Below are 25,563 nucleotides of genomic sequence, written 5' to 3' on the forward strand. Positions count from 1 at the left end.
CTTTCTCTCTCCCCCCTCCCCCCCCCACCTTCGGTCTGAGTACGCATCTTAAGTACCATAATGCCGTACATTTAGCCTTTAATCTACGAAGGTTAGCCTTAATTTTCACCATCTAATTTCGGTTAGGTGAAAGGTCGCGCGATCGTGTGTTTTTCACAAACTTTACTACCACCCTGAGGGTCTATATGACACAAACGTTTCCCAGAACCATCCCTGCATAACGTCCCGTACTGATTATCGCTGTATTGTTCACGTTCTTTGTTGCGCAACGGATCAATTCTTTCATTACTTTGTTCCACAGACAGGCCATGAAGGAAAACAGTCTACCGGCTTTTACTTTTTCAACCGCATAGTTGTGTATGTTTACCGCTGCGATTGAAAATTACTTTGGCTGATTTGTGTTTGCTCTTAATTTTGCTTGTGATGGCCTTGGCTGTGTTGCTTTCTTCTGCGTCCGAGGAGTTTGTACTTCATTCATTTCTCCGACATATCTCTGCCCTACGTGTGAATCTATCTCTTTTTATATTACACCTGTACTCCATTCTGTTGTGGCTGGCTGGCTGGCTGACTGTGTGTTCCGGTAAGCAGCTGCGCCAACCGTAATATACGAGTTAAAATAAATTTGTTTATTTACAAGCGTCTATCTCGACCATCTTTCTTCTCTTCTTTCTGTTCCCCGAGTATCTTCTTACCGACACATCACAATAAATAAATAAATAAATAAATAAATAAATAAATAAATAAATAAATAAATAAATAAATAAATAAACAAATAAATAAATAAATAAATAAATAAATAAATAGTGACTGTCCAGCTTCCTGTCGCACAGTATTAAGGTTTCTGCTTTGTCCATCCTACCAGAGAGACCCCACAGGGGCCGCATGCTGTTGGCCTTGTTGAAGAACTCCACGCGTCCCGCAAACTCGACATGGGATCGCGCCGGTTTCCTGTGGGACCGCTTCGTGGACAAGGTGAGGGAGGCCCTCTACACAACGACGACGCGCCGCTCGTCAGGGTCTTCCACGGCTTCGAGGCTGTCTCGCTCGGAAGAGAAACCGCCGACGAGTGTGACTTCAGCGGCGTCTAGCACGTCGCCACGTTGGGCGGAATCGATCTCCTTCGAAGAGGACACGACGATTGTCGACTACGGCAAGATCGACGACCACGTCATACTCGACGCCGGTTCGACGTCGGCGAACGATTCTCGAGCGCACTCGGAAAGGCACCGTCTAAACCGGACGGGAGGAGGATCGTGGGACAACGACGCTTCGTCTTCCAACTACGATCACGTCGAACCGAACGTGAAACTCGGGAAGGCTGCAAACGGTTCGAATGAAGCCTTGAACGGTTTTAACGACACGTCAGGCCTCGGGACAGCGGCGGGAACTGAACACGTCTACGCGACATACGGCGCTGGGGCTGGCAAAAAAGCCTCTAGAACGAAAGGTACGTCGGCCGCGTGGAAAGATCACGAAGGTGGTCCGATCGCCAGCTCGACGCCGCCCCCGGATGCGAGTAGAGCCAGCGAAAACAAAGCTCAGGAACGTGTTAGTTTAACTTCGGTGAGCCCTTCCTCCCTGGAAGCACCACGTAGCGAGATCGAACCGATCGGTGCGCTATCCGCAAATAAATCGAACGACGGGACGATGCGAGGCGCAAGAATGCAGGAGACGCAGCCGGAACAAGAATGGGGTAGTCCTTCAATTCAAAAGAAAGACTTGGCGCCTCAAAAAGCGCCAACGGTCGAGGGCAAGTACACGGAAACCGGAAGCACATTCCTTGGGTCTGGGGTCAATGAGGTCGTTGGAAGAGTCACGTGGACATCCCGTACTTCCGAGAATAACGATTCCGTAGATCCCGCCGAACTCGAAGGTTGGCCGCTTGAAGAACTACGGAGAGGCGTCGATGCCGAAAGCCCCGCGGACAGTCCGAATCTTCGTTTACGAGGAAGCGAGAACGCGTCCTACGCAACTACGCCCACTTCGAACGTTACACTAAATCTGCCGGGTTTGAAGGGAACTGGTATTTTGAAAGACAGCGAAGAAAATTTCAGATGGTCCAAAAATGACGGTGACATTTTCGTTGCGCCGAAATCCGACGTCAGTGGCGCTACTTTTGGCGTACCTCGAGCCGTTCCAGGATCTAATCAGGCAGTCTTCGAGGGCCTCTCCAGCGTAACGCTTGGCTACGACGAAGGCATACTGTATCCTTTAACAAAGCCTTCAGGGTACGGAAGAAGAATGAAAGTTTCAGGAGCAGGGAGTGCGCCTCACTCATTTGCTAATGAAACTGGTAATCCTGCAGTAAGCTTGGTGCCGCCGAATAGCGTTCGTGGAACAGTCGGTAGCGTACTTGCTGGCGACAGTGTGTATCCAGTAAAGACAGACAGCCCACCTCCGAGATCAAAGACCGAACACTTACTTACTGATGGCTCTGTTGCACGCCTTTACCTGCCAGATGTGACCGAAAGTGATGAAAGTACTTCGTCGCCGAGTCCAGAAGCACTATTTCCGGAGACGTACCGAATTGCACGTACGAAGGGCAAGACAAAGCTTACCGTTGACGCGTGGTCTGCGAAGCCATTAGATTTGAACAATTCGAAACGGACCGAAGGCTGGGTAAGTGCTGGCGAACAACGAAGACGACCAAACATTGCAGACGATCTTGCTTACGACCGTACCCTTCTAAGACGTCAAACGGCTCGAGGCGGCAAAGGCAGCGCCGAAGGTGGACGTGGGCTCAGCGAGCGACCGCTGCTCAACGTGGAGGCGCTGACCTCAGCCTCGTCCGCTGGTTGGCGGCCCGCCGAAGGGACAGGGAAGTTCAGGCAGCTCCACGTGGCCGAGAATGGTGACCCCAACACAGAGCCATTTCAGGAGGACCCAGCGCCGGAAGAAGAGGCCATGGAAAACAAGGCGACGCGGTCAGATACTGCCCCTCCGTCGCTGGAGGGGCATCCCAGGGACTTCTCACCAATGCCCAGAGGAAGTTCATCGACGATGACGACGACCGATTCGTTCAATCTGCTGCGCGAACTCGACCGCATCGCCGACGAGTTCACCGAGTTCCTCGACAGGAAGGAGCGGCGCGAACGGGATGAAGATCGAGTCTATACCACCGTTGACCCGGAGGAAGAGCTGCTCGATGCGGACGAAGCGATAACAACGATCGATGACGGCGACCATTCTTTGGCTGCTTCTTCCGAAGTCGATGACCTCGGAGTCGAGTGGGATGCGAGGCACATCGGTGGTCCGACGAGCCCAGAAGAGGCGGGCCCCACAGCCTTCCCCGCACGCGATGAAGAGCAGTTCTCGGAGCACCCAGCAGAAGAGAGGAGAAACCGCATTGCCAGAGCGAAAACAGGTGAGACGGCGACGGAGAGGCTCACAAAAGTTGTCAACGTTTAAAGACGAAGGTCCTAACGATAATGGAATTATTTGTACGCTTTTGATATCGTGTTCAAAAAGGGGCACATTCCTGAATGTGTGGGTTCGGCTAACCAAGTCGAAAAAAAAAAAGCCCTTTGTAACGACGAAAAGTGTGTTCGTATTCTGATACATTCTTGCTGTCCTTACGATATGTTTTTCATGTGGCAAGATATGCGCGTTGTAAAATACACCGTCTTATCATCATCACATAGTGAACTTTGTCCTAACGAGAGTAGTCTCGGCTGTAAGCCCGATTGCCTTTGGTAAGGACGAGACCAGTTCTGTCAGCACCGTGCAGAAAATGTTTGTTTCCGGCACAAGACACCGGACTAATACGGCGCCAACCTCGTATTTTGACACGCTATTTGCTGTTGTTTTCTACTACGAACACACGCGAAAAGAATGAAACGTAACTTGTATCTGGAGACAGGTGCGGATACCTTGTTGTTCATCTTCTGCCTTTCGCCTTGCAATAAAGCAACGTACTATATATTGAACGACGTAGCGTCCCATACGAAGCGTGGTGCGTCGGATAGATGGCCCAGCAATTATTGTTGGAATTTGCTGCAAAATTGTTCAACGGTGGTCGTACGCAGTCACTAGTCGAATTCCAAGCTGCACGTGAGACGTCTCCTTTGATGTCTCCTGCTTACGTAAGGCTTACTAGCTATAGGTGAGTAAAGTGAAATGAAATCATGTCAGAGTAGGTGTTGTACAATTAAGTCTCTGGTTTGTGCAACCCGAGCCCGCGTATTTGGTTTCCGATCTGCCCTGACTTTTCTTTTGTTTTTATTTTGACAGAATCACCATTATACTGCTCTGTCGGGCCAACATACTCGGGGCCTTTTCCTCCAGCACTCTGCAGTTACTTCGTCGTTTATGACTCGGTGCATTACGATTCAAGCAAGAACACCTTACGAGCGGTCTTCAGAGGTACGTTCCTCCTCTAATTTACCAAGTAGGAAGGGCTAACATTCCTACTATTATGAATGATGGTGACTTTCGTTTGTAGGCCGATTCATGTAAGTCTGGTTGTTTTCGTTGTGTTGTGCTGTAGTTGCATCAGCTTGTATGGTTAGCAAAAAGAGAGAAAAAAAAAAGACGAAGGCTGTCTCTTTTGGTGCGTTTGTACCATACGCAAAGCATAAGTGAGGCTTTTATCCTAAAGCTACAAGGTTAAGAAAATGTCGTCTCGAAATCAAGTAACCTTATAACACATTTCTTGTTTTTATATCTCGGGAAAAATGGCGATAACTTTAAAATTGGCAGCCATTCCTGCAAATGAAACTGCCCAGCACTTCTTTTGTTCATTTAGTTTAGAGCGATGACGATGATGCTGGTTAAGTGTCTGCGAGAACGCATTTTATCTCTGCAACCAGATGGAGACATCCGTTGCTCGTGCCGTAGCCTCGATGACGAGTGGCTTCCTTGAGGCCGGTTCAGCGATCTGTGGCCAATATTGGTTTCGCCTTTTGTGGAAGAACACAGCGTTCCAAAGCAGCGTCGAGTAAAGGCGGTCTCTCTGCTTCCAAGGTTCGTGGAGCGAGGTGGCGGACAGTGATGACCGCTTCAGGCTCGGACCCCGCGTTCTCCTGGCCCTCGATGCCAATCAGCTGCGGGCCGTGGTCGCAGACTTCCCTGTGTTCGTGGTCTTTGCTGCCAAGGCGAGGTCGTTAATTCAAGAGCGAAGCCTCACCGGACTTGCCTTTGACCTGAGCCTGGCGACGGACTACGACGTCCGCTCGCACGCCACGCTTCTCCAGGTAAGGTTGACTGATTGATATGACGGACTGATTATTTCATTTGATCAATTGGATTGCTTGATAGATCGCGACTGATTGATTAATGCGTTATTAGATCTGCCGACTCCTTGACTGATAATTGGAAGCACGTGATCCCGGGTTCAATTTCTGTCGCCTTCTCCTGCCACGCGATTGGGGCGGAGTACTTAGATTTAGGTGCATCTACGAGTAAGATTTACTGATAAGGTTGTACGACTTCTTAATTTTTCATGGAATGTTTATTAATTGGTCGTTAATACCAGTGTGATGCAGAATGCTCAGTTGCATCTCTCACGGCATTACAGCAGTAGTGTCAGTTTGGAGCTTGAAAAACCATGAACTAAGTAACCGGCTTATTTGTTAATAATTAATTAGACGTTATGTCGTAAAGCTGCACTTGGGCGATGCGATGCGCCGCAATAGAACGTTGCGAACTAGTTTTCGTCTACAGGGTTTTTCTTTTACGTACACCAAAATGTAAATCCGTGGAGCACTTTATTATTGATTCTGGTATTCTGGGAATGCAAAAGCTGCGGCTTGGAGTCGAACCCGCTACCATGCTAGTTTTTAGGCGAGTGCGAGCGTATATTTCATACTTCGCTTCCGTTCTGGACGGACTGTCGCCACCAAGCGAGTACGCAATAAGCAGGGAAGGTAGCCAAGCAAACACATCTCGGTGGAATGCCAAATGTAGCTGGAAGCTCGGTAGTCCTTGGTTACAGCGACGAACGTTACTATATAACCTGTACAGTCCCGGGATTCTAAACATACAACCTAGCTCCCCATCCTCCCGAACTTGACAGCCGTTCTCCTCTGGATATTCACTTGAGATTTCGAGTGCCGTGTACACAGGTACGCCCTCCTCTTCACCTGTATGCGGGACGGCAACGCGTTCGGTGAGTGGCGGGGGAAGGAGCGACTATGGGTAGAAAAAAAAAAAAAAAAAGACAGCGGTGACGGCCTCACACAGCCATGGACACAGCCGCAGTGTCTGGGTTGTGCGTTCCGTCAGGGTTCTGCGTGTCTGGCCGAGCCTTCGTCTGGAAGTCTGGATAAAGAAAAGACAACGACAAAAGAAAGAGACCATTTGGCAAGACGGCACCACAACACAAGAGAAAAGACAGAAACAATGAAATAAAGGCGAAAAAAAAAATAGCGTTTGTGGTGGAGCGTGGTTGGGGGTGTTCCTTCCGTCGCCGCGCATCGAAGACGGAAAGTCTCTTTTGTTCTCGCGGGAATTCCCTGTTCCCGCTTCCGGGATCCCCGCGGAGGGTAGGCTTCCTTTCAGCTCCGAGGCCTTGGCCTCTTGGTCTTCATCCGCTCTTGTCATGGAGTAGGCGACGTGCCGGGTGCTTCCAGAAGCTTTTCCTGTCGGGGCGGGGGGTAAATCCACTTGTAAGTGGGATAAATGTGCTATAAAAAAAGATAGACTGATGCAGCGGATCATCCCGAGCTTGCAACGCAGAGACCGTTACACTGTGGTAGAGGCTCTGAAGGAAGACAACTGTACCGTTAAGGAGTGGAACACGTTCTCAGGCGATGCTCGCGACTGCACGCACTTCCTCCACGTGATCCGAATGTCGTTGATAGGGTTCGATTTATCTGCTTGTTTGATCGGATCACACCCAGACAGCAGGCGGAGTGAGATGCCGTTCGATAACGCCTTGAGCGCTTCACTCTTATTTGAGCACACGTAAAACTGGGAGCGCGGACGATTTGATCAGGGTGGCAAAAATAAAGCAGGGGGTTGGACGCAACTCACGTATCACAGGTTTCAGTGATATGCGGTGAATGTGTCTTTAAGTAAAACGTGACAGTAAACGTCGGTTTTGCCCAGTCTTACAATGCGTGACATTGTAGACACGAGAGACAGTTCACTTCAATAGTTCAGACACGGTGAGTTTGTAAGTAGAATTGTGGCGTAATCATCGTGCACCTCATGTGCAGAATGGTCCTCTACACCTCGTTATTCAGCTGTCGATTACGGCCGAGATATGCGATGGAGGCCTGCAAATTATTTTTATGCGTGGATGTCGGGCCCCAGTGCATCATATCAGCCAATTTTCCACGCCACAGTCGAGCAAATATTGCAGTTACAGTGTATTTATAACCAATTACAAGTGTTTCCTTTAAATACTACATCGCCTTGTGGTGCGTCTTTCCAACCGTAGCACCTACCTTTTACATATTTTCTTGTTGTGTTGTATTGATTCAGGATTTGTAAAACATTACCTTGTACCTCAGTTAGAAGATTACAAGTACATTACCTTGAAACGGCATTTAGAAAAAAAAAAAAGAAACTCCCCTTGGTCGGCGTGTGTTTCCTGTTCTCGCTATTACTTTAACCCTTCGCAAACCATAGTGTGAGTGGTATTGACGAAACATTCATATCTTCTTTCTTGTTTTAGTAACTTAATTGGTTTATTCACATATATGTAGCGCAGATGCAACGTGAGGAAAAGAAGCGTCAAATGAGAAAAAAAAAATATAATGAAATGCTACTCATACTTTCTTCTTTCCATATGTACAAACCGAAGAGAGGAAATGTTGGGCACAGAAAACAAGGACAAACGAATGGTGTCGTCCATGTTTCCTGCAGCCATCGTTTCGTCTTTTCGGTTTGTACATAGCGCTACAAGAAAGTATGAATAGCCCTCATCGCGCTTTAGAAAGGCTGCCTTCTTTCTGTTCGCTCATCTAGCATCGGAACGTTAATGCGGATTAGCTATATCTTGGCCGGAGAAGTTAATTAAGAAGAGGCACGTGACGGTGACAGGAGCGCAAAGGAAAGTGCGATAGATTTGACGGTGGTTGAAAATGGGAATCAAAGAATTATTACGCAGAGGAGCGACGTGTTTTAAGATTTACCGGACAGCAACAGTGGCGAGCAACACTTTATTTCTTGTGGCTCAAATTAAGTTCTCCGCAACCGAATACTTGCCGTTTTCTTCTTCTTTCTTCTTCCCTTTAATTAGGGGACGAGAGACTACATGCCGGGCTATCACTTTATTGGTCTCATCGACTTCGTCGCCGCAACCGGACTTCTGCGAACGAACCTAGCAGAACTCGCGGGGTAAGCTCATTGCCTAACGTACTTTTTTTTGCTGAGATGACTGTTACTTTAGGCAGTTTTCGTGGCGTGGGTCGCAATTGAATAATCGTTTTGGCTGCTGCCATCATGTTTTCATGACAAAAGCAGTTGTTGTCAGAAAGCAACGACTTGTCCTTCCCCAGGATTCGCGTTTGGATCGCTCGTGCATGATGTGTGAGCCGTCGTGGCGGCGTTGTGCCGTCGTCGTATTCTCGTCGCAGTGGTGCCTTCGTCGCGTTGTCGCCGTTGTCGTCGTCGTGGCGTCATCGTAGCGGCACCGTCTTTGCCTGCCGCCGTCGTCGCTGTCCTTATTATCGACGTCGTGCCGTCACTGCCTTTGTCGTCGTCTGCTATGTTTGTCCTTATTGCTATCGTCACAATGCGTTTGTCATTGTCATGATGCCGTCATTCTCGCCCTTGTCGTCGTAGTCACTCCTTCTTTTTCTTTTCAGTAGTCGTCTATTATCTGTTATTATAATCGCCGTCATCATCGTTGTCGTCATCATCATGCCCCCCTCGCCTTTGCCGCCGCTGTGATCCGTTAAATTTGCCGTTATTGCCATTGTCCTCGCGCTTTAGTCGTTGTCATGTATTCACAATCTTCGGGGTCGTATGTTATCTACGCGGCCATCGTCGTACCTTCGTGATGTCATGCCGTCATTATCGTTCTTCTTGTCGTCGTCGTGCCGTCCTCGTCTTCCCACTCGCCTTCGTACATTATCTTCATCATTACTGCTATCGTCAGAACCATGCCTTCGTAATTATCGTGCCGTCATCGTCACCGTTGTCTATGTCATTGCCGACGCGCTGCCTTCGTCTTTTCTTTCCTCATCCATGCGTTATCGTCGTCGTTACTGCCATTGTCGTCATCGTCATGACTTCGTCATTGTCGTGTCGTCATTATCATCTCCTTTTCTTCGTGCCTTCTTCGTCTTTTCAATCCGTCTTCGTCTGTTACTTCGTCTTTATTGTAATTGTCATCCTCGTCACGCATTCGTACGTGCCATCCTCGTATTATCTGTTCTCGTTGTCTATTACCTTCGTCGTCATTATCGTCGTCATCGTCGCGATGTCATTGCTGTTGTCGTGCCGCCATTGTTGTCGTCGTCGTGGCGTCCTTGCCTTTTCTGTTTTTGGCCTCTGTTATCTTGATCGTTATTTTCATTGTGGTCACCTTCACGACTTTGTCACTGCCGTTCCGTCGTCATCGTTGTACTTGCTGTTGTCGTAATCCTGTGGTAACTTTGTCAGTTATCGTCTATAATCATTGTTGTTATCTTCACCGTCTTCATCGTAATCGCCATGCCTTCGTCACTGTCGGACCGAAATCATCGCTGTCCTTGTCCTGTCGTCGTCGCGCCATCTTTTCCTTTCCCGTCGCCGTCGCCTGTTACCTTTGTATGTCAGCGTCGTCGTAAAGCCAGCTATCGCTTGTTTCGGATGACGCCTGTGCCCGTTCGAATGATCGCTAAAATACTTTTTATTGCGATAGCTTCGCGAGCGGACCTCACCAGTTTTGGAAGTGTCGTCGTCTGTCTTAAAAGTGTGGGCCGATCCCGAAGGCAGTTCAATCTAACCAGCGTCTAGAAACCCTGGCGGTCGCGAGGGAAGTACGCTGCATGGGAAGTGGCCCGTGAAGAACGCGCCAGACGTTTCAAAGAGCAACATTCACGCGAGAAGCGCGCGCAATCGTGTCTAATGGTTAGAGCATTGGGCAGCTACGCTGGAAGACGGACAACTAGATTACGTCATCGATCACGCGTTTGTTTATAGTGTCATAGGCGGACTTCACCCACTTTGGATGCGCCTAATCGAGAAGTCGAGGCGTGTTGTGCGAACGCGTCACAGTGTGCCCGAAATCGCACGTTTGTAAGGTACACGAGGTATTAGAAATGGGGGTAATGCGATGTCGGCCGTGGCGCATGCGCGCGAGCGTAACTGTCGAGAAGTCGCAATCATCACATTCGAAGTATGCTGCCGTATACTTGAGGTGCTTACAGCGGCGGTGCCAAGTCGTGGCCCAATTTTGTTACCTATTGAGTGCTGCTGGAGCCAATATATACGCACGAACGGTTATATATCATCTAACATAGCCGCAATAATGACTTTAAGAAACTTTGCGAGTTTCTGACACGTACTTCTTTAAAATATTTAGGAAGAGCCACAGAAATGCGTTTTTTAAAACATATCTGTCGGCAACAAACGTCTTTTAGTTAAATATTACCGGAACGTTTTATTGTGTGTGATAACGCCCTATTATATATATCAAGTTTTGCAATAACTTGTTCATGGCAGTATGCTCCGTCTCAGTCTAGTTCTAATGCCGCGCCCGGGCGGAAGGCGGAGTCCTTTCCACGATGGCACCGCCAGAGAGCGCTCTACACTGTAGATGTGCTGGAGCTGGACTGGGTTATTGCCAAGATATTGAACCAGCAACACTGGCATGAAACGCTCATGTTCAAGAAGCGCTCGTTTTCGAAGCAGATGGGAGCGTTGACAGGTCAGCTGTCAAGGTAAGCAACAGACGTTTAGAGTACTGATGGGAAAAAGGTGACAAAATGTATTGGTAGAACCAAAGTAGTTACAAGCACAGGTAACTGTACAACATATATATATATATATATATATATATATATATATATATATATATATATATATATATATATATATATATATATATTGTCGCGAAGCACTTTGAGCAGAAGGCGTTCGCGACTAGAACGCTGAAGCAGCGAGAGGTAGTGTAGCCGACCGAGCACCGAAACAAGGTTGTTCTTTCTCGTCGTCGCTGTCTCTCTCCTAGCCACAGCCCCACTGCTCCTTATTTTACAGTACAATATATATATATATATATATTAATGAAGAAAGGAACGATCAAGGAGGGTTAGGCAAAATTATAGATTGCGGTAGACAGAGCCTGATTAGCTCGAGCAAGCTAAGTGATCAGTTGTCACCAACCAGTTTCAAAGGAAGGTGCCATTAAACATCATCATCATCATCATCATGCTCATAATACGTAATCGACAACTAACAGCGCAGAACAACGTGAACGAGGGTGTACCGAGTGCCTATACGAATTCAAGTATGATCTTAAGATGTGGACGTGTCTTTCCACTATTTATGAATTTGCTCGACACTTCGTGCGTGAGCCGCGTTGCACGGTTTTGCATCTACGAGCAGATCACGCTTCGCAAGCGCAGCTAGGTGCACACGACTGACGGAACAAGAAATAAGGTTGACAAAGTGTTCATTTGGAATCTTTTCGCATAAAAACGGGACTGAGTAATTCCATAATTAGAACTATAAAAAGAGAACAAAAAAAGAGAAGCACGAATAGAAAACACGAGTTTGTTCACCAATACGCGAGATTTACAGCATAGCTTTCGAGGAAGAGTATACCCACAACAGTGGAAAAGGAAAGTTTTTTTTTATTGCAATTATATATCGGCAGTCGAGGCTCGTTCACGCCGTCGCCGTCGCCGTGCTGTCACTGCATCGACTACATTCGAGTGGTCCTCGCGCGGAGGGTTAGGAAGTGTCAAGAGATGCGATAGACGTGCAGTGCGTTTCACTGCAAACAACGACGAAGCCCAGCGGACGAACCCTCACGCTCCGTTCAATCCGCTCTGCAGTCAGCGCTATAGCGCAGGATTCTGAGTTTCCGCTGTCGGCGTGAGCGTCGTGTGCACAAACGCACACAGCATTCCCGCTAAACAGCTGTGCGCATACAGTGTAGTCTGAGCTGAACGGACAGACTGTACACTTCACGCTACAACAAACACCGGCGGTTTTCCATTTTTTTTTACCTTCAGGCCGAGATGTCAAAATACTGCACACGTTCCGCTATCAGGCGCGCGCGAAAATCAGAAGATTTGCAACAACGAATTGCATAGTGCGCTGTTCGATTCGGTCTTCGAAACGAATGCATCACCGTTCGTGCGTGCGAAAATGTTTTGGTCGAATATTTCTCGAATACTTCGAAACATTAGGTCTGCGCCACGAGACATAAAATTGGAGCGAAATGCGACAACTTTCATGCCAGCGGGCATCGTGTAGGCGTGAAACACAAGGTCTTACGTGTAGTGGAGCAGGCTATATATACGTCACTCAAGGAGCCAGATTTGAAGGGCTGAACAGCGATCTCTCGAACTCTCCGAAGAGTCCTGCGTGCGCAAACGAGTTGCAATTATTTCTTCCTGCTGCTCCGTTTATTTGCTTTTTTAATAGACGACGCTTCATAACGTGTGTTGTAATGACAGATGCTTGCTAATCTTGTGAATACTATAGGATGTGAACATAGATTACATTAATTGTGAAAGCGGTTGTTCATTTTTCCAGAACTATTAGAAGCGTGCTCGATATTCGATTCGTATTCGGCTCGCTCCTGGCACTACTCGATTCGGATAAGATTCGGTCTCAAAAAAATTACTGTTATTACACCCCTTCTGCTATTTGTCGTTGCAGGTTAACTTCACGTTCACGCTTGACCTGCTTGGCCAAAGGCCTCTTTTTGTTTAATCATGTAGCGTACCTAATTGAGAATTTATGCGTCATGCAAGGTGAGGTTAAGATGGGAAATCGCCTGTGGTGGAACAGGTATTTAATGGAAAACACGATAGGAAATAGATTCAGAGTGCGACTCAGTCACGTACATCTTTTTCTTGCACAGTCTGCAATTGCAGTCGTTATAGGTCTACGTCCCCGAAGAAATAAAGAACGCCACAGGCGCCGAAGCGGCTCCGAATTGACTCGTCTGGACGACTAAAAGTAAAATGAAACAAAATAAACAAAATAAGAGGTTCGGCATGACTCGCAGCTGCAAAACTTCTTGCAAGATGCCATCGTTAGCATTGATACTTATTAGCTCGAGTCATGGCGTCCCCAGAGAAGAATGATGATTCGAAATCGCACCGTCATGCCCGACACTGAATGCTAAGTGGATAATTGTGGGGCGCCCGGAGGCCAGCGTATGTAAGCTCGCCTCTCGAATGCGGATAAATTATGAAACGTCTCCGGCGCTGTTTACCATAAGCGGGGGACGCCCCCCAGACCGGCCACCTTCGCATGCAAATTAACTCGTTTCGTGGCGACGCCTATATAACTAGCTCGGCGTACACGTGTGCGCAGTGCGGAGAGAACGTCGGCTTACGGCGTTATCAATTTGCCGGCGTAATTGTACGCAAAGAGTTGTCCGTGATGCGTACGCGCACTGCCGTGATTTAGGATGAACGCGAAACGTTATACGCTGTGGGCGTCACTGGAAGCGCGAGTCCTTAACGCCACGGTCTTCTTGAACAGACCTCTCGGATAGCTCGCCCTCATTAACAAGACTTATTCAGCTCGTTTTGATATGACAAAGAAATTATGAAAAAGTGGCAGTACTAAAGGACCGGTTCATGTGGTCTTACAGGCGTCGATGACCAGCCGCGGTATGAAAAGCGCCGACTTCTTCTTGCTTTTCTTTGCTCGTTTTGTACGTTGTCTCGATCGTGTAAGGCTTAACTTGACAGCAAGCAGCGCTGGCTATCGGGAACCTTCAGTGCTGCGCTCGTTTGCGTGGCGTATGAAAATAGTACTGTACCGAGGACCTGTCAACTTAGGTATAGACAAGAATAAAACTAAAAAAAAAGACACAGAAGCATAACACGAGTGTATGTTAACGGCAAGAGACAAGCCTTTCGTTCAGCCATCTGAATTTTTACCAGCAGTATTGTCGTGTTTGTTCCTAGTGTTGGGAGTGGTACAAGTGGTGACGGCTGTAGATGGGGAGCTTGGGAGAATTCCCTACTACAGACATTGCAAAGCGTTTCGTTTGTGACGTGAACCAGGATAAAGGGGTAATAGTAAGATAAACCGTACGCGAGCAAGGAATGCATCAACCTGGAGCGAACGTTTTGATAAGGAGTCTTTGGAGACAGTCCACGAAGACAAGCCCCTTCACGAAACATTGGCTCGGTGTTGAAGCTTCCCTTGTCCACCCCACAATGCATCGCTTGAAGTGGACACGTCATCTATTTACATATTGACTTGGACTACACTCGGATGGTACACCTCCAAATATCTGACCGAACCCCATGCTGCTCTAGATTCGGTGAATCTAGAGCAGTGAAAACCGGCGAAAACCGGTGAATCCGTCGTGTAATGTTCGAGTCTCTTGCTCGAAGTACGCTTCCTGTATAGTGTTCATACCGAGAAGAGCTTTCATCACCGTCCGTCATGTAATTCTCTTTCGTGGAAAGCTACTGCGCGATTCAATTTTCAAAACTACGTTGAAGCTGGCAAGAGGACAAGCAGTTCATTCTATTTGTGTTCTATAGGCAGGTCGTGAAGTTCCTCTTTGTGACTGTAGCAATACAGGTTTGATTCGCACCACCTGTTGACAGTACTCGACTGAACAGGTTTGTTTATATCAACCGTTTATTAAAAGGATAGCAGAGGAAGCTAGAAAACGGAAGGCCACATGAAGAACGTTATATTACTTGGCCGTCTCGTAAAAAAGATGGACAAGCCTCGATGTCCGGTATAGAAAAAGCAGCTCATTAAATGTGTTTCACGATTTTGCCAATCTTACTGTTACTATGATAAAAAAATTAGGAAGAATTCAAGAATAGGACAAAGTAGAACTAGACAGGTTTATGTTTCCTCTTTTCTACGTTGACCATAAACGCTGACGACTCCGGAGCGAGACATCCTGTGCACAGACACGACAGAGCATTCGTTGTCACAGCTGGGCATACCATTAGGGCGTGGCTTTTGGTTACTGTAGGTGTACGATATGATATTGCGCTCAGGGTGACACTGCGACTGATGGCTGTGAGGCAGACTGAGATTTGAACGCTCTGCAGGACGTTCAACAATAACGAGACGCCGCGCTCACCGCTCGTGAAGAAGCGCTGGAGCACTCATGAAACAGTTGACATTTTGCTGTTACGCCGCAGTAAGTGTGGACATCAGTGTAGGATTTTTTTCCTTCATACAAGTGAGGTAAATGCATCGACAGTGCTTTTTACTATACTGTAGATAGTTTTGACGTGAATTCGCGGACGCGGCTTCTCGTCGTGCTAGTGCTCGAACATGGCGGCCACGATGACGTCACTCAGTGCAGCATATTATCACTCGTACGTTGTTCTGCTTTTTTTGACAGTTAGCCGTTTTTCACCTGGTTATCACTGCTATCAATTTGTCGATCGACGCAAAGACGCACCTGTCGTAGTGTCGCGTTTATTGTTCACGCAGTTTCTCGATGTACCCCAACATGGCAGCCGTGATGACATGAATTGCAAATCATTTGTGTCTGCTGCAGGTCAGTGCACAAAGTATTTCTGCGCAACGACCCACGCCACGTACACACCATCGGTACCTCGGTTCCAAATCCCTTTGCTTCGTCAAACCGCAAGTCCTATTCCGTGGTGAGTCCACACGCCTACACGGCTAATTTCGCGATGATAATAACAACATAGCAATAGAGCACGCATAGACTGCAGCTTGTGTCACGTTTGTAGAGCGCTAGAGTGCGGTATGAGCCTTTGCCAGAGTTGCTGCTGATATGGAGGCACGAAACGTCCTTGCAGCCCATACATTAAATGCTGCAGGAACAAAAGGTTCGTGCTTAGTTGACTAGAGTGGTCTTGGTGTGATTTCGCAGCTAGTATAAGCCTATAAATGCCGCCCCAGCAACCAGACTGTCAAAGAACTAGTGGACTATTAAAGCGAGAGAGAGAGAGAATTGTTATGTTATTGCGAAATTGATATCTGTTTCTGAAGAAAAAAAAATCAACGTTTTTTGCAGGTTAGATAAACATTTTTCTTGGGGTGGTCCGTGTGTTATGGGCAGCAGGATGGACCCTGCGACTTGCGCAGTAACTGTATACGCTGTCACCGTGTTGATCCCCATTGTACCTGTGAAGGCTGTCCCTCAGGTGGTCTCTGTGAAATATATCAGCCGCTCCTTTGGACGCCATTCTTCGAGACTGATGTTGGGGCCTTACGGAAGTGCAATTTTGTCATCGCTTAATGTCGAGTACGCTTCGCTTTGAACACCCTGTCAGATAAATGCGCGCAAAACTAGTTCTCTCTTTTGCGGTTCGAAGTAATGGTCGCTGCGGTCGAAAAAAACCGAAGCCTCCTATTCGCCACTTGCTACGACTGGTGGAATCGAACCAGTGGGTGGCCATGTGACGAATGGCACAAACACTTGGTTGTGACCATTTCACTATAACAGGACGTCTACGCGTAAAGGGTAATGTTACAAGTATTACATTCGACTTTAACAAAATTGGTTGCTGGGCTAGTTGGTTCATACTTAACAACTGAATACTGGTAAGCGCAGTTCTAAGGCGGGACAGAAGATAGACACAGAAGCACAAGGGGACAAGCGCTAACTTGCGACTAGATGTTATTCTATGACTTCGCCTACTTAGGTACACAGCAGACCAGGATCGCGCAAGCGCACTGCCCACCAAGCCAACCAATGCATCATATCAAGAAGCATATAGATTACAGTATCATTTGTAAAACCTGCTTTCCTTTGCTACGCAAAACAACCGATGTATCACTGTGCCTGTATTAGCTATGCGTCGGTTGTTCTGTGCTTCTGTGTCTATCTTCTGTCCCGTCTTGGAATTGCGCTTGCCAGTATTTAGTTGTTATACATTCGACCTGCGCGTCGAGTGTTCCGCCAACTGTCTTCAGAGCAACGTGCGCGGGTAACAGTCGTCTTACATCTCCATTTTCGCCCAAACGCACAAATGATTGGTTCGAATCGACAGTAACGCGAGATACATATAAGATGTTTGCCTTACGTTCGTTTAATTGTAAACGCCAGCAGATTGACTAACGAGCTACGCCAGAGCCGGCGTCCAAACCGGAACTTCACCGAGAAAGATCGCGCTCAGAAAGTGGCCAACAAAAAGAATCAAATGAAAGAAATCGCAACACGACATCCTTCGGCCTTAATTCACAGATGCACATTCGCGTTGTCCACACACAGTGTCCCGTCTCCTTCCTTGTTTCTGTGTGTGTTCGCGCCTGCTACCCAAGATGAATTGTGACCAACTCGTCCAACAAGACGTCCTTTTAAGTGACACCACCGTTAATGTTTTTTCTTTCCTCCCCTCCCCTTGTCTAACATTTCACAACATAACATTTCTTCCGCTCTTCAGGAGAACGCGATGCGGCTGGCAGAGAGCTTGAGGCTGGTGTCCCCGGACCGCGATCACGTCTGCTTGAGCGTGTCGCTGGCCGTGTACAAGTTTAACGTCTCCGACCAGGACGCTGACGCTCCGTCCAACCCCGGCGTTGGATCACTGGCCTCTGACGTCAACACGGCTTTCTCCTACTCGGAGGTGTGTGCGCTTGTCCTTCTGTGTTCGGGAAACCCAATTTAACACACACCGCCATACGCGCGACAATGTGAGGCGCGCATTTATCGCGCTTGCGACAGCTTGTTAGTGCGATTCTATCCCATTCCACAGCGGTGTGTCAATGCACAGTGCTCAGCGATTGAAACGGGATACTCGGAGCGCATGGCGGCCGGCGCTCTACACGTGCTGCCGGTGAACACTGGGTGTTGGCTCGAGAGCCAGAGTCGAGACGCCTCAGAAAGGCTCTCGCTTCCATCGTATACCGCAATGCATCAGATCGGTGTCCCCAGAGACAGCCGGTGGTGCAAAAAAAAAAAAAAAAGCAGCACCGGTATAGCATGCGCTCCGAGTGTCGGGTTTTGAATCGCCGAGTACTGCACGTAACAGAAAAAGGAAATAGCAATGGCTGCTTTCGAGATCGTTCAAGGGCTACGCTTGTACAGGAGGGGTAGGTCAAAGAATTCGCTCTATAAACCTCTACGCCGAATAAGCGCGCTTAATGGCACTTTACATATGAGCTAACGTAGACAGATTCAGTGTCACAAGAGTCCGTTTTCAACAGATTTGATATCTGAATATATGCGCGTAAAGTAACGTGCTTTTTTTTAAAATAAACGAGCTATTACGTCAACACATGTGCGTAGGCTAGTGCGTAGTGTATGGTATGTTCGAACCAGTCGCAAAACGTACGCCTACTGCGCTGTACGATACTTCTGAAATGTCCCCTTGTCGTTAATCTAGCGCTGTTAAACATCGGCTAGCGTAAGTCTTCCCCATTCGCGCCAACAACGTAAAGAGGCGCGTAATTTTTTTCACTGAGCGAAGGGTCATGTATACAAACAGCTAAGCAGCTGCTGTCTGGGGATTCCGCGGAATACGTTCGTCCCATTTCGCGGCGTTATGAAATGCTTTGTCATCACTTACGCGGAGGAGAATGTTCAAGAGCTGTGGTGGAATCTTATTTGTACGAAACAATTATATGACAACAGTACGACTAAGGGTGTCTTATCAAACACCTCGTTGTTCACCGCCGAGATGCAGTTTCTTATCTCAAGCGCGCTTCCCATCACCCCAAACTGCTTGCGGCAGGCTTAGCTGCAGTCACGCGAGAAAATTTAGACCTAAGGATTTTATGCCCGGAATGTCCAAGGAGAGGTTCGAGAAAGTGACATCGAAATTTCAGTGGCTGAGCTATGGTACTTCATAGATTGTAACATCGTGCTACGCCGAATGATTTCTCCACGCGCGACGTTGGCTTGCAACTAGTTAGAAAAAGAACAAATGCTTGTAACCACTTCGAAACATTACAAGAACATGTAATCATAATAGTAGAGCATTTTCGATGTCACGTGTTTTTTTTTCACCCTTGTCTTGCACATCAGCTTTGCGAGGAGTACAAAGATCCTCACCGGCACTTCGACGATGCCACTCTCTCGACGTACGTGCACGTAGGTGGGGCGTGGCTCGGCTTCGATGACGACATGTCGATGGAGATAAAGGTAACTCGCTTTTGGGGGTTCCCGTCATTCTTACATTCGCGTAGGAGTGTTCAAGTGTCACGGCAAATGCTTGACCTCTGACGACGCGATCAAGGAGGTGGGATCCTCGATTGGGCCAGCGGTCACTTGATAAGAGACTGAGCTGCTCGGACAAGTATCTGCAGCAGAAATCATCCTTGAAGAAGAGCGGGATGGCGACACTCCCTCCTTCTCACCCTTTTTTTCTGTCACCTTCGACGCCGAAGGGTCGCACTGCCTTAAGAACCGAACAGAATTGTCAACCAAAGAGGCGTTCAAAATCTGACGTCTGTCAAGTAATTGTCTCATAGTAAAGCGAAAATTTAACTTGTGCAGCAATAGATCGCAATTCGCCAGACATCCCCCGAGGGTACCTCATAACAAGCTTATTAAAACCAGAAGTCTAACGTGTCGCCCTCGTATATCCAAGAACACGAAATCAGAGAACGGCATCTAATGGTAGCAAGTGCGTGGCGTTAAAATTGTGATATCCAGGTCATGAACACTCGGCACCAAAAGACATTCAGGTTGTCCCATGGTGTTCAATGAGTTCTAACAAGAGAATACATCGTCCTCTTCTTCATTATTATTGCTGTGCAAAAGAAAAAAATAACATCTACATCATACAGACATAGCACTTGTTTCCCAAATCAAGCACCGCTGCCGGCCTGTTTGAATAAGGTCATCCATATAAAGCAATGATTATATCTTCATTGCTTATAATCTACACGCGCCTCCGCCTATCGCAGAGTCAGAAGTCATCGGCATAGTCTGCACCCGTCGTTACGGATGGCGCGACATCTTGCTGCATGCATTTGGGGCGCTCGTTGCAATTTGTCCTAACAAGGCGAAGGTCGGCATGACTGCGATGAAGGTCGACATACTTTGCTTTTGATGCCTGTCGTTTCGTCTTGTTCCCACTGCACTTATTTCCTGTTGCCTTCACATCGGTGATCAGTTGAGGTCAGTTGTCTAACTGAAACAAACAAGGTTTAGGAATTCATATCAGCCTTCAAGATCAATCCGCGCATGATAAGGCGGATAATGCACACGTTGTATACGTGACGCGGACGTGTTAACCGTTCCCGGCCCCCTTATCTGAGCCGACCGATTGCACTTAGTCGGGGAAACACCACGTGTACCGAGAGGCGGGGTTCCCTGCTAAACTCACTAGATGGAAATGTGCCTCTGCGTGTTCGGCGTCTAAGGGAGCCTGCATACTAGCCTTGCGTAAAGGCTTCCCTGTCAGCTACCACCAAAATGGCGATTAGACATAAGTTTGTCTAATCGTAGTGTTTATGGCTTGACACGTTTTCGTTGCGCTATATAGTATTATTGTTTTTATCTTTAAATTTATGATAAATCACGTATTTCCAAACGCGTGAATGCAAGAGGTTTGTGGGCACGTGCATAATAATAGCAAATGCTCGCATTTATAAAGCAATATTTTTAAGAATGCAATATATTCGCAAAGCCAAAAACGCCGTTTTAAAAGCAGGCAGCCGATGTTTAGACAAGTCCATGTGTACTGCCAATCATTCACACGCTCACTCACCCACCGTACTAGCCTAGAACGACGAATCCATTATCCTTACATAGGTCGTTAGATAACTTATATTATATTTCTCTTAGGTTTTTATTGACTTACATGTACTTCCTGTTGATATTCAATTGAATGTGATGTATCATTTTTGTTAAGGAGATGGGGGTGGGGTTAGGCACCTTAGCGTTGCACCTCCCTTCACCGCTTCCCTTCCGTAGCTTCTTGCTCGTTCTGTTCCTCTACGACGAGCGTTATGCAAGCAGACTGGGCATAATTAAAGAAACTGACTCATCTCATTTGTACACGACAGCCCGCGGGGATACTGGAATTGTTTTAGGCATGTTTCAGAAGGTAGTGTCTTGAGTCAAAGTAAAAAAGCTAGAGTCAGAGTGCCCTCAGGCAAAGACAGGCATGTTTAGCTTTATCCAGTGGAGGTTGCAGACCTGCGTGGCGATTTAATTTGAACATATGTATATGTATGCGACACTTCACGAATGCGACATGCGTCCATCTTTCGTTTATTTCAGACACACGTACGTTTAGGTATTTGTTTTTAGCCACGCAGAAGCTGCTGTTTAAAGCTGTTTTATATTTATGCAAGGTTCTTGCGAATCAATTTTATAATGGATTCATTATTCAGTAGACACGTGGCTATTACTTGGAATGGTAGCGCTTTAGGAATTAAAAAATTAACGCGCAGTCATTCGCTCCTTTGTTCTTTATTCATTTTTATCAGGGCTAGCCTTCTTGATGTCACAATGGATTTATTTATTTATTTATTTATTTATTTATTTATTTACAGTACCTTACAGGCTCCTCGCACAGCGTATTGAGTAATTGGGGCAGGAGGGGGTTACAAAAACAGTCTTTAAATCAGGAACACAATACATCTACTAATGAACATATTAAATATTACAAGTGGCAGTTATAACGTACAGATATGGATACACAGAAAACCAAGAAATGGGTAGTGACTTTTACATTAGATAGTGAAAAAGTGCCAGTACAACTGACGCGCGCAACAAGAGGAAACAAATGCCGCTGCGGCATTTCCCGAAAGGCCACTGGATCGGGTAGCGAAACGATTTCACCGGAAAGGCCATTCCAAAGGCGGACAGCACGCGGAGGAGCAGATTAATTGAAAGTCAGCGTGCGACCCGATATGCGACAACACCTTAAGTGACTGCGACGTCGGCTATAGGCGTGCGCTTGGCTGTTACTGGCTCCCGCGGACAGTAGCGCCTCAGTTTCCTCTGGTGATTTTTTGTAGGAAGCTCTACGCAGCGCAAAGCGTGGAGTCGGTGGGACCAGAGTCGAGATATAGTGCCGAGAAAACTTGGAAGAAAGAATGCGGTTGCGCTCGAAAGCAGGCTTTCGAGAAACCAGGAAGTCAAACGTGTATCTCTTAGCACACTTTGGTCACAGATATATGTCACTACAGTGTCAGAATTTCGGGTAAAAAGGATGTCTTCTGCTCGGCTTCAGTCCCCCAATGCAGTATGTGGCTTACAGTGATTAGTGATCTTGTAGAAGGTTACAGATTAGTTATTCAAGCAATGCGATTTGTCATGCCCACCTTTAGTATAATAGTGAACTCTAACTAAAGAAAGAAACAAGGAAAGAAACGGGGAAGGAAGGAAATGCAGGAAGGAAGGAAAGAAAGAAAGATGGAAAGAAGGAAGGAAAGAATGAAGGAAAGAAGGAAGGAAAGAAGGAATGTTTGTTGAGTATTTAACGGTGTTTCAGCCCGTAGGTATCGGGAAAAGGTTACATTTGTCAAGCTCATTTACAAAAGCCATCGAGTCTTCGAGCGAGATGTGTTCATGTTTACCTGTGCGCACATGACACCGTGATGGTTAATTTAGTTTAAACACGTTGACGGGCTAGTTGGTTTGAATCCATGATAGAATGTGTAAGCGCGACTGGATAAGGACGTACAAAGAAGCAGACACACAAAAACAGCGCTGTCTCTGTGTGTCTGTTTCTTTCTGCGTCCTCGTTGAGTCACGCTTGCATATTCTATATCGTCAATTTAGTCAGCAAGCGAATGCTTACAAGTTTATACGGCAGATAAAACTGCTATCCTTACTTCGTACAGCTATCAACTAATGTGCTACCGCAATCGGTGCTTCGCCTTTCCGGCGGAACTGCGAATTTTTCCTTCTTGTTCTACAACCTGACGTAGCAGTCGATGGGCTTGGTAGATTCCTTGCCCTAACGCCACCCTAAGCCACACCAGCAGGGGGGGTAGGCAAAGGCTAAAGCGGGCGTAGTCTATGGGGCCTGTTTTCGACGACCACGATGCAGCGTCTACGTTGTGTGCGCTTGTAGTAGCGCAGCTGCTCGAAGGAAGCGCAGCTTTACATTGAGCGTCGGCCTTTTCTAGGAGTTTACTAAAGCTTTCAGGTACAACTAAAAGCCTGAGATTTCTATGAGCTTCTGGGTCTTTTCTCAAGAACAGATAGGAGTCTCTAATTGCATTCAGAAGTCAGAAGCTCATAATTATTCGAAGTAATTGATCATGATTGTGTAGCACTTAGTATTACACTGACGAAATAACTAAAACACATCATTTTTTTTGTTCTTGGATCATTGTAGTACTAAGCGCAACACAATCAAGAACGTCCACCAATTAGCCCCTTTCATTGATTTACTAGAAGTAATTGAGTTAGATCATGGTTAGATAATCAATGACGTTTTCCTTTCTTTCTTTTTGCGGACAAGGCAGGCAACTAAGGATGCCAAAAGTTTTACTTAACGATGCGGGCCAAAAGAACATGTAATGTATAGCTGCGAAATTTGAGCAAGAATAGTGGCATGCAGGCGCAAGATCTTTCAAGGTTGTTATAATAAGAAAGGTGCTGAATGTGCATTTCTCGATCACTTGCAACTAAGAGAAGCGCAACTAGGTTCCCCCTTTTCGCCTTATGTGATTATTGTTTACGTCAAACTCGACATACTGTAAAACTGTTAATTTACCTCTAGAAGGGGCATGCAGAAAATCCGCGACAGCGCAGACATCGAAGGACGTATACGATGGATGGTTTCTTTATTTTATCACTCCCCGCTATGATCTGATTACCACGTACTTGCGCCATTAGTAAGACCATTGTTGCCTTTGCGTAACTTGTCCTTCGTTTTTCGTTGTCCTTTCTTTTTTTACTTCTTACGTCTCGGTAACGTCTTGTACGCTCACTCGGCGCGCCGGGCCCTTTGAACGTCGCAGATTGACAAGCTGTCTCGAGGACACCGCGTCGGCTGCCTGCTGGCCGACAACATCGACTTGGACGACTTCAGGAACGTTTGCAAGAAGGGCGAATTCCCAAGGCTGCGCCTGCTCAAGCGCTCTGTGTTGAGCCGAGAGCGACGATAGATTCCTGCTTTCCCGCTATCAATCACCTGAACAGACCAGCGTCATTGGACTGCAGAGAACGTAGTAAATACAAAAGAAAGCATGGTCAGCATAACATATTTATTTTCAAAAAGAATACGACAAAAAAATGCGTCACTCATTTCTGTGTCGCTAAAGAGAAGCGTTGTCTTCATCTGTAGACACTGGTCCCTGGCATTATAGAAAAGAAGGCTGGGTTTATTCTGAGCGCTACATGATAACTGTTGCATGACCACACAGGCGAGCACTCAGCTACAAGCGGGTAACTTTTGTCTCGCTTTGAACCAGCATGCAACTTTCAACGTGTTTCCCGTGCTCCACCAAGGATTGCTGGCACACAAAGTAAAGAGCGCTACTACAGGGAGCGCTAGTGATATTTTTTTCCCGCTTGGGTTGCCACTCTGCATAACGTCAGTATGGAACTAAATATAAGCATGCAGGCCCGTTTCGTAGAGATCCTGCAATAGTGACTTATAAAATGTGGTGTCTATGTCCATCTTTCATAGTCTTCAGCTTGATCGATTCATAACCCGCCGAACATTTTCTACACTTGTAGACGGGCAGCAGTCCGGTTCTTTTACATGAAGGCTCCGTTCTGGCACCGTTATTAAGCTTGAAAGGTTTTCACCTCGCGTTGCCGGCGACCTTCAAGTGACCTTGAGCCAAAAGCCGGATCAGTTATCTGGGCAAGTTGCGAGAACAAAACGAGATCCGGGCAACCAGGCAAAACTTAAGAAAATGCGGTCTGTGGTCCCCAACTCTTTGTATAGGACCGCTTTACATACGCTAGTTAGTGCCCCCCCCCCCAAAAAAAAAAATATTGCTTCCGAGTTCTTTATAATGTTTGTTCACAATATTACTCAAGCTGGAACTTCTAGTACGCTGAAGTTTTGCTTGTCATCTACAATGGCGACGTTCAAAAGGCAGATAGGGGGCGCCACACACGTCATTGTGCAATCAATTAAAGCTAGGCAATCAAATTAAAGCTTCAAGCATGGACAGAGAATAATGGCATTTTGGGAGAGCTTCAGAATGGCTTCAGAATAGGTAGGCGTTTGGACGATAACTTGTTTGTTCTTACTCAGTGTATTGAAATATCAAAAGCAGAAAGCAGACCGTTGTATGTGGCCTTTTTAGAGCATTACAGGAGCCTACGACAACGTAGACCGCAACATTTTGTGGGATATTCTGGAAGGGGAAGGCTTAGGTAACGATTGTATACAGCTTTTGAGAGAGATTTACCTAGAAAATAGCGTTTGCGTTGAATGGGAAGGAATGAGGAGCGCGGAGAAAGTTCATATCAACAAGGGATTGAGGCAAGGGTGCCCTTTATCCCCGCTGCTGTTTATGATGTACATGGTGAGGATGGAGAGGGCGCTGGAAGGAAGTAATATCGGGTTTAATCTCTCATACAAACAGGCAGGTACAGTAATAGAGCAGCAACTCCCA

General features: G+C 46.9%; 1 protein-coding gene across 2 annotated transcripts; it reads left to right on the plus strand.

Moving 5' to 3' along the window:
- The first annotated feature begins 313 nt into the window (after nucleotides 1-313).
- Nucleotides 314-25,088, plus strand: LOC126520697 (uncharacterized). 2 transcript variants are annotated; one of them, XM_055064278.2, is made up of 8 exons: nucleotides 314-3,364; nucleotides 4,231-4,362; nucleotides 4,963-5,192; nucleotides 8,186-8,283; nucleotides 15,605-15,710; nucleotides 17,463-17,645; nucleotides 19,046-19,162; nucleotides 23,950-25,084. In XM_055064278.2, exons 1-8 carry the CDS (start codon nucleotides 883-885, stop codon nucleotides 24,094-24,096), a joined length of 3,495 nt encoding a protein of 1,164 aa, XP_054920253.1. In that variant the 5' UTR covers nucleotides 314-882; the 3' UTR covers nucleotides 24,097-25,084. The 2 variants fall into 2 exon arrangements, with proteins under 2 accessions (XP_054920253.1, XP_054920258.1); XM_055064283.1 differs by lacking the exon at nucleotides 19,046-19,162 and having other exon boundaries at nucleotides 23,950-25,088.
- The last annotated feature ends 475 nt before the right edge of the window (nucleotides 25,089-25,563 follow it).

This window comes from Dermacentor andersoni, chromosome 3 (genome assembly GCF_023375885.2).
Source record: "Dermacentor andersoni chromosome 3, qqDerAnde1_hic_scaffold, whole genome shotgun sequence".
NCBI lineage: Eukaryota > Metazoa > Arthropoda > Arachnida > Ixodida > Ixodidae > Dermacentor > Dermacentor andersoni.

Bases quoted from the DNA above. Each gene is read 5' to 3' on its own strand.
- LOC126520697 (XM_055064278.2), top strand. From the start codon at position 883: ATGCTGTTGGCCTTGTTGAAGAACTCCACGCGTCCCGCAAACTCGACA. The intron at 15,711-17,462 runs GTGAGTCCACAC...TCCGCTCTTCAG, and splicing joins ACCGCAAGTCCTATTCCGTG to GAGAACGCGATGCGGCTGGC. The intron at 17,646-19,045 runs GTGTGTGCGCTT...CTTGCACATCAG, and splicing joins CGGCTTTCTCCTACTCGGAG to CTTTGCGAGGAGTACAAAGA.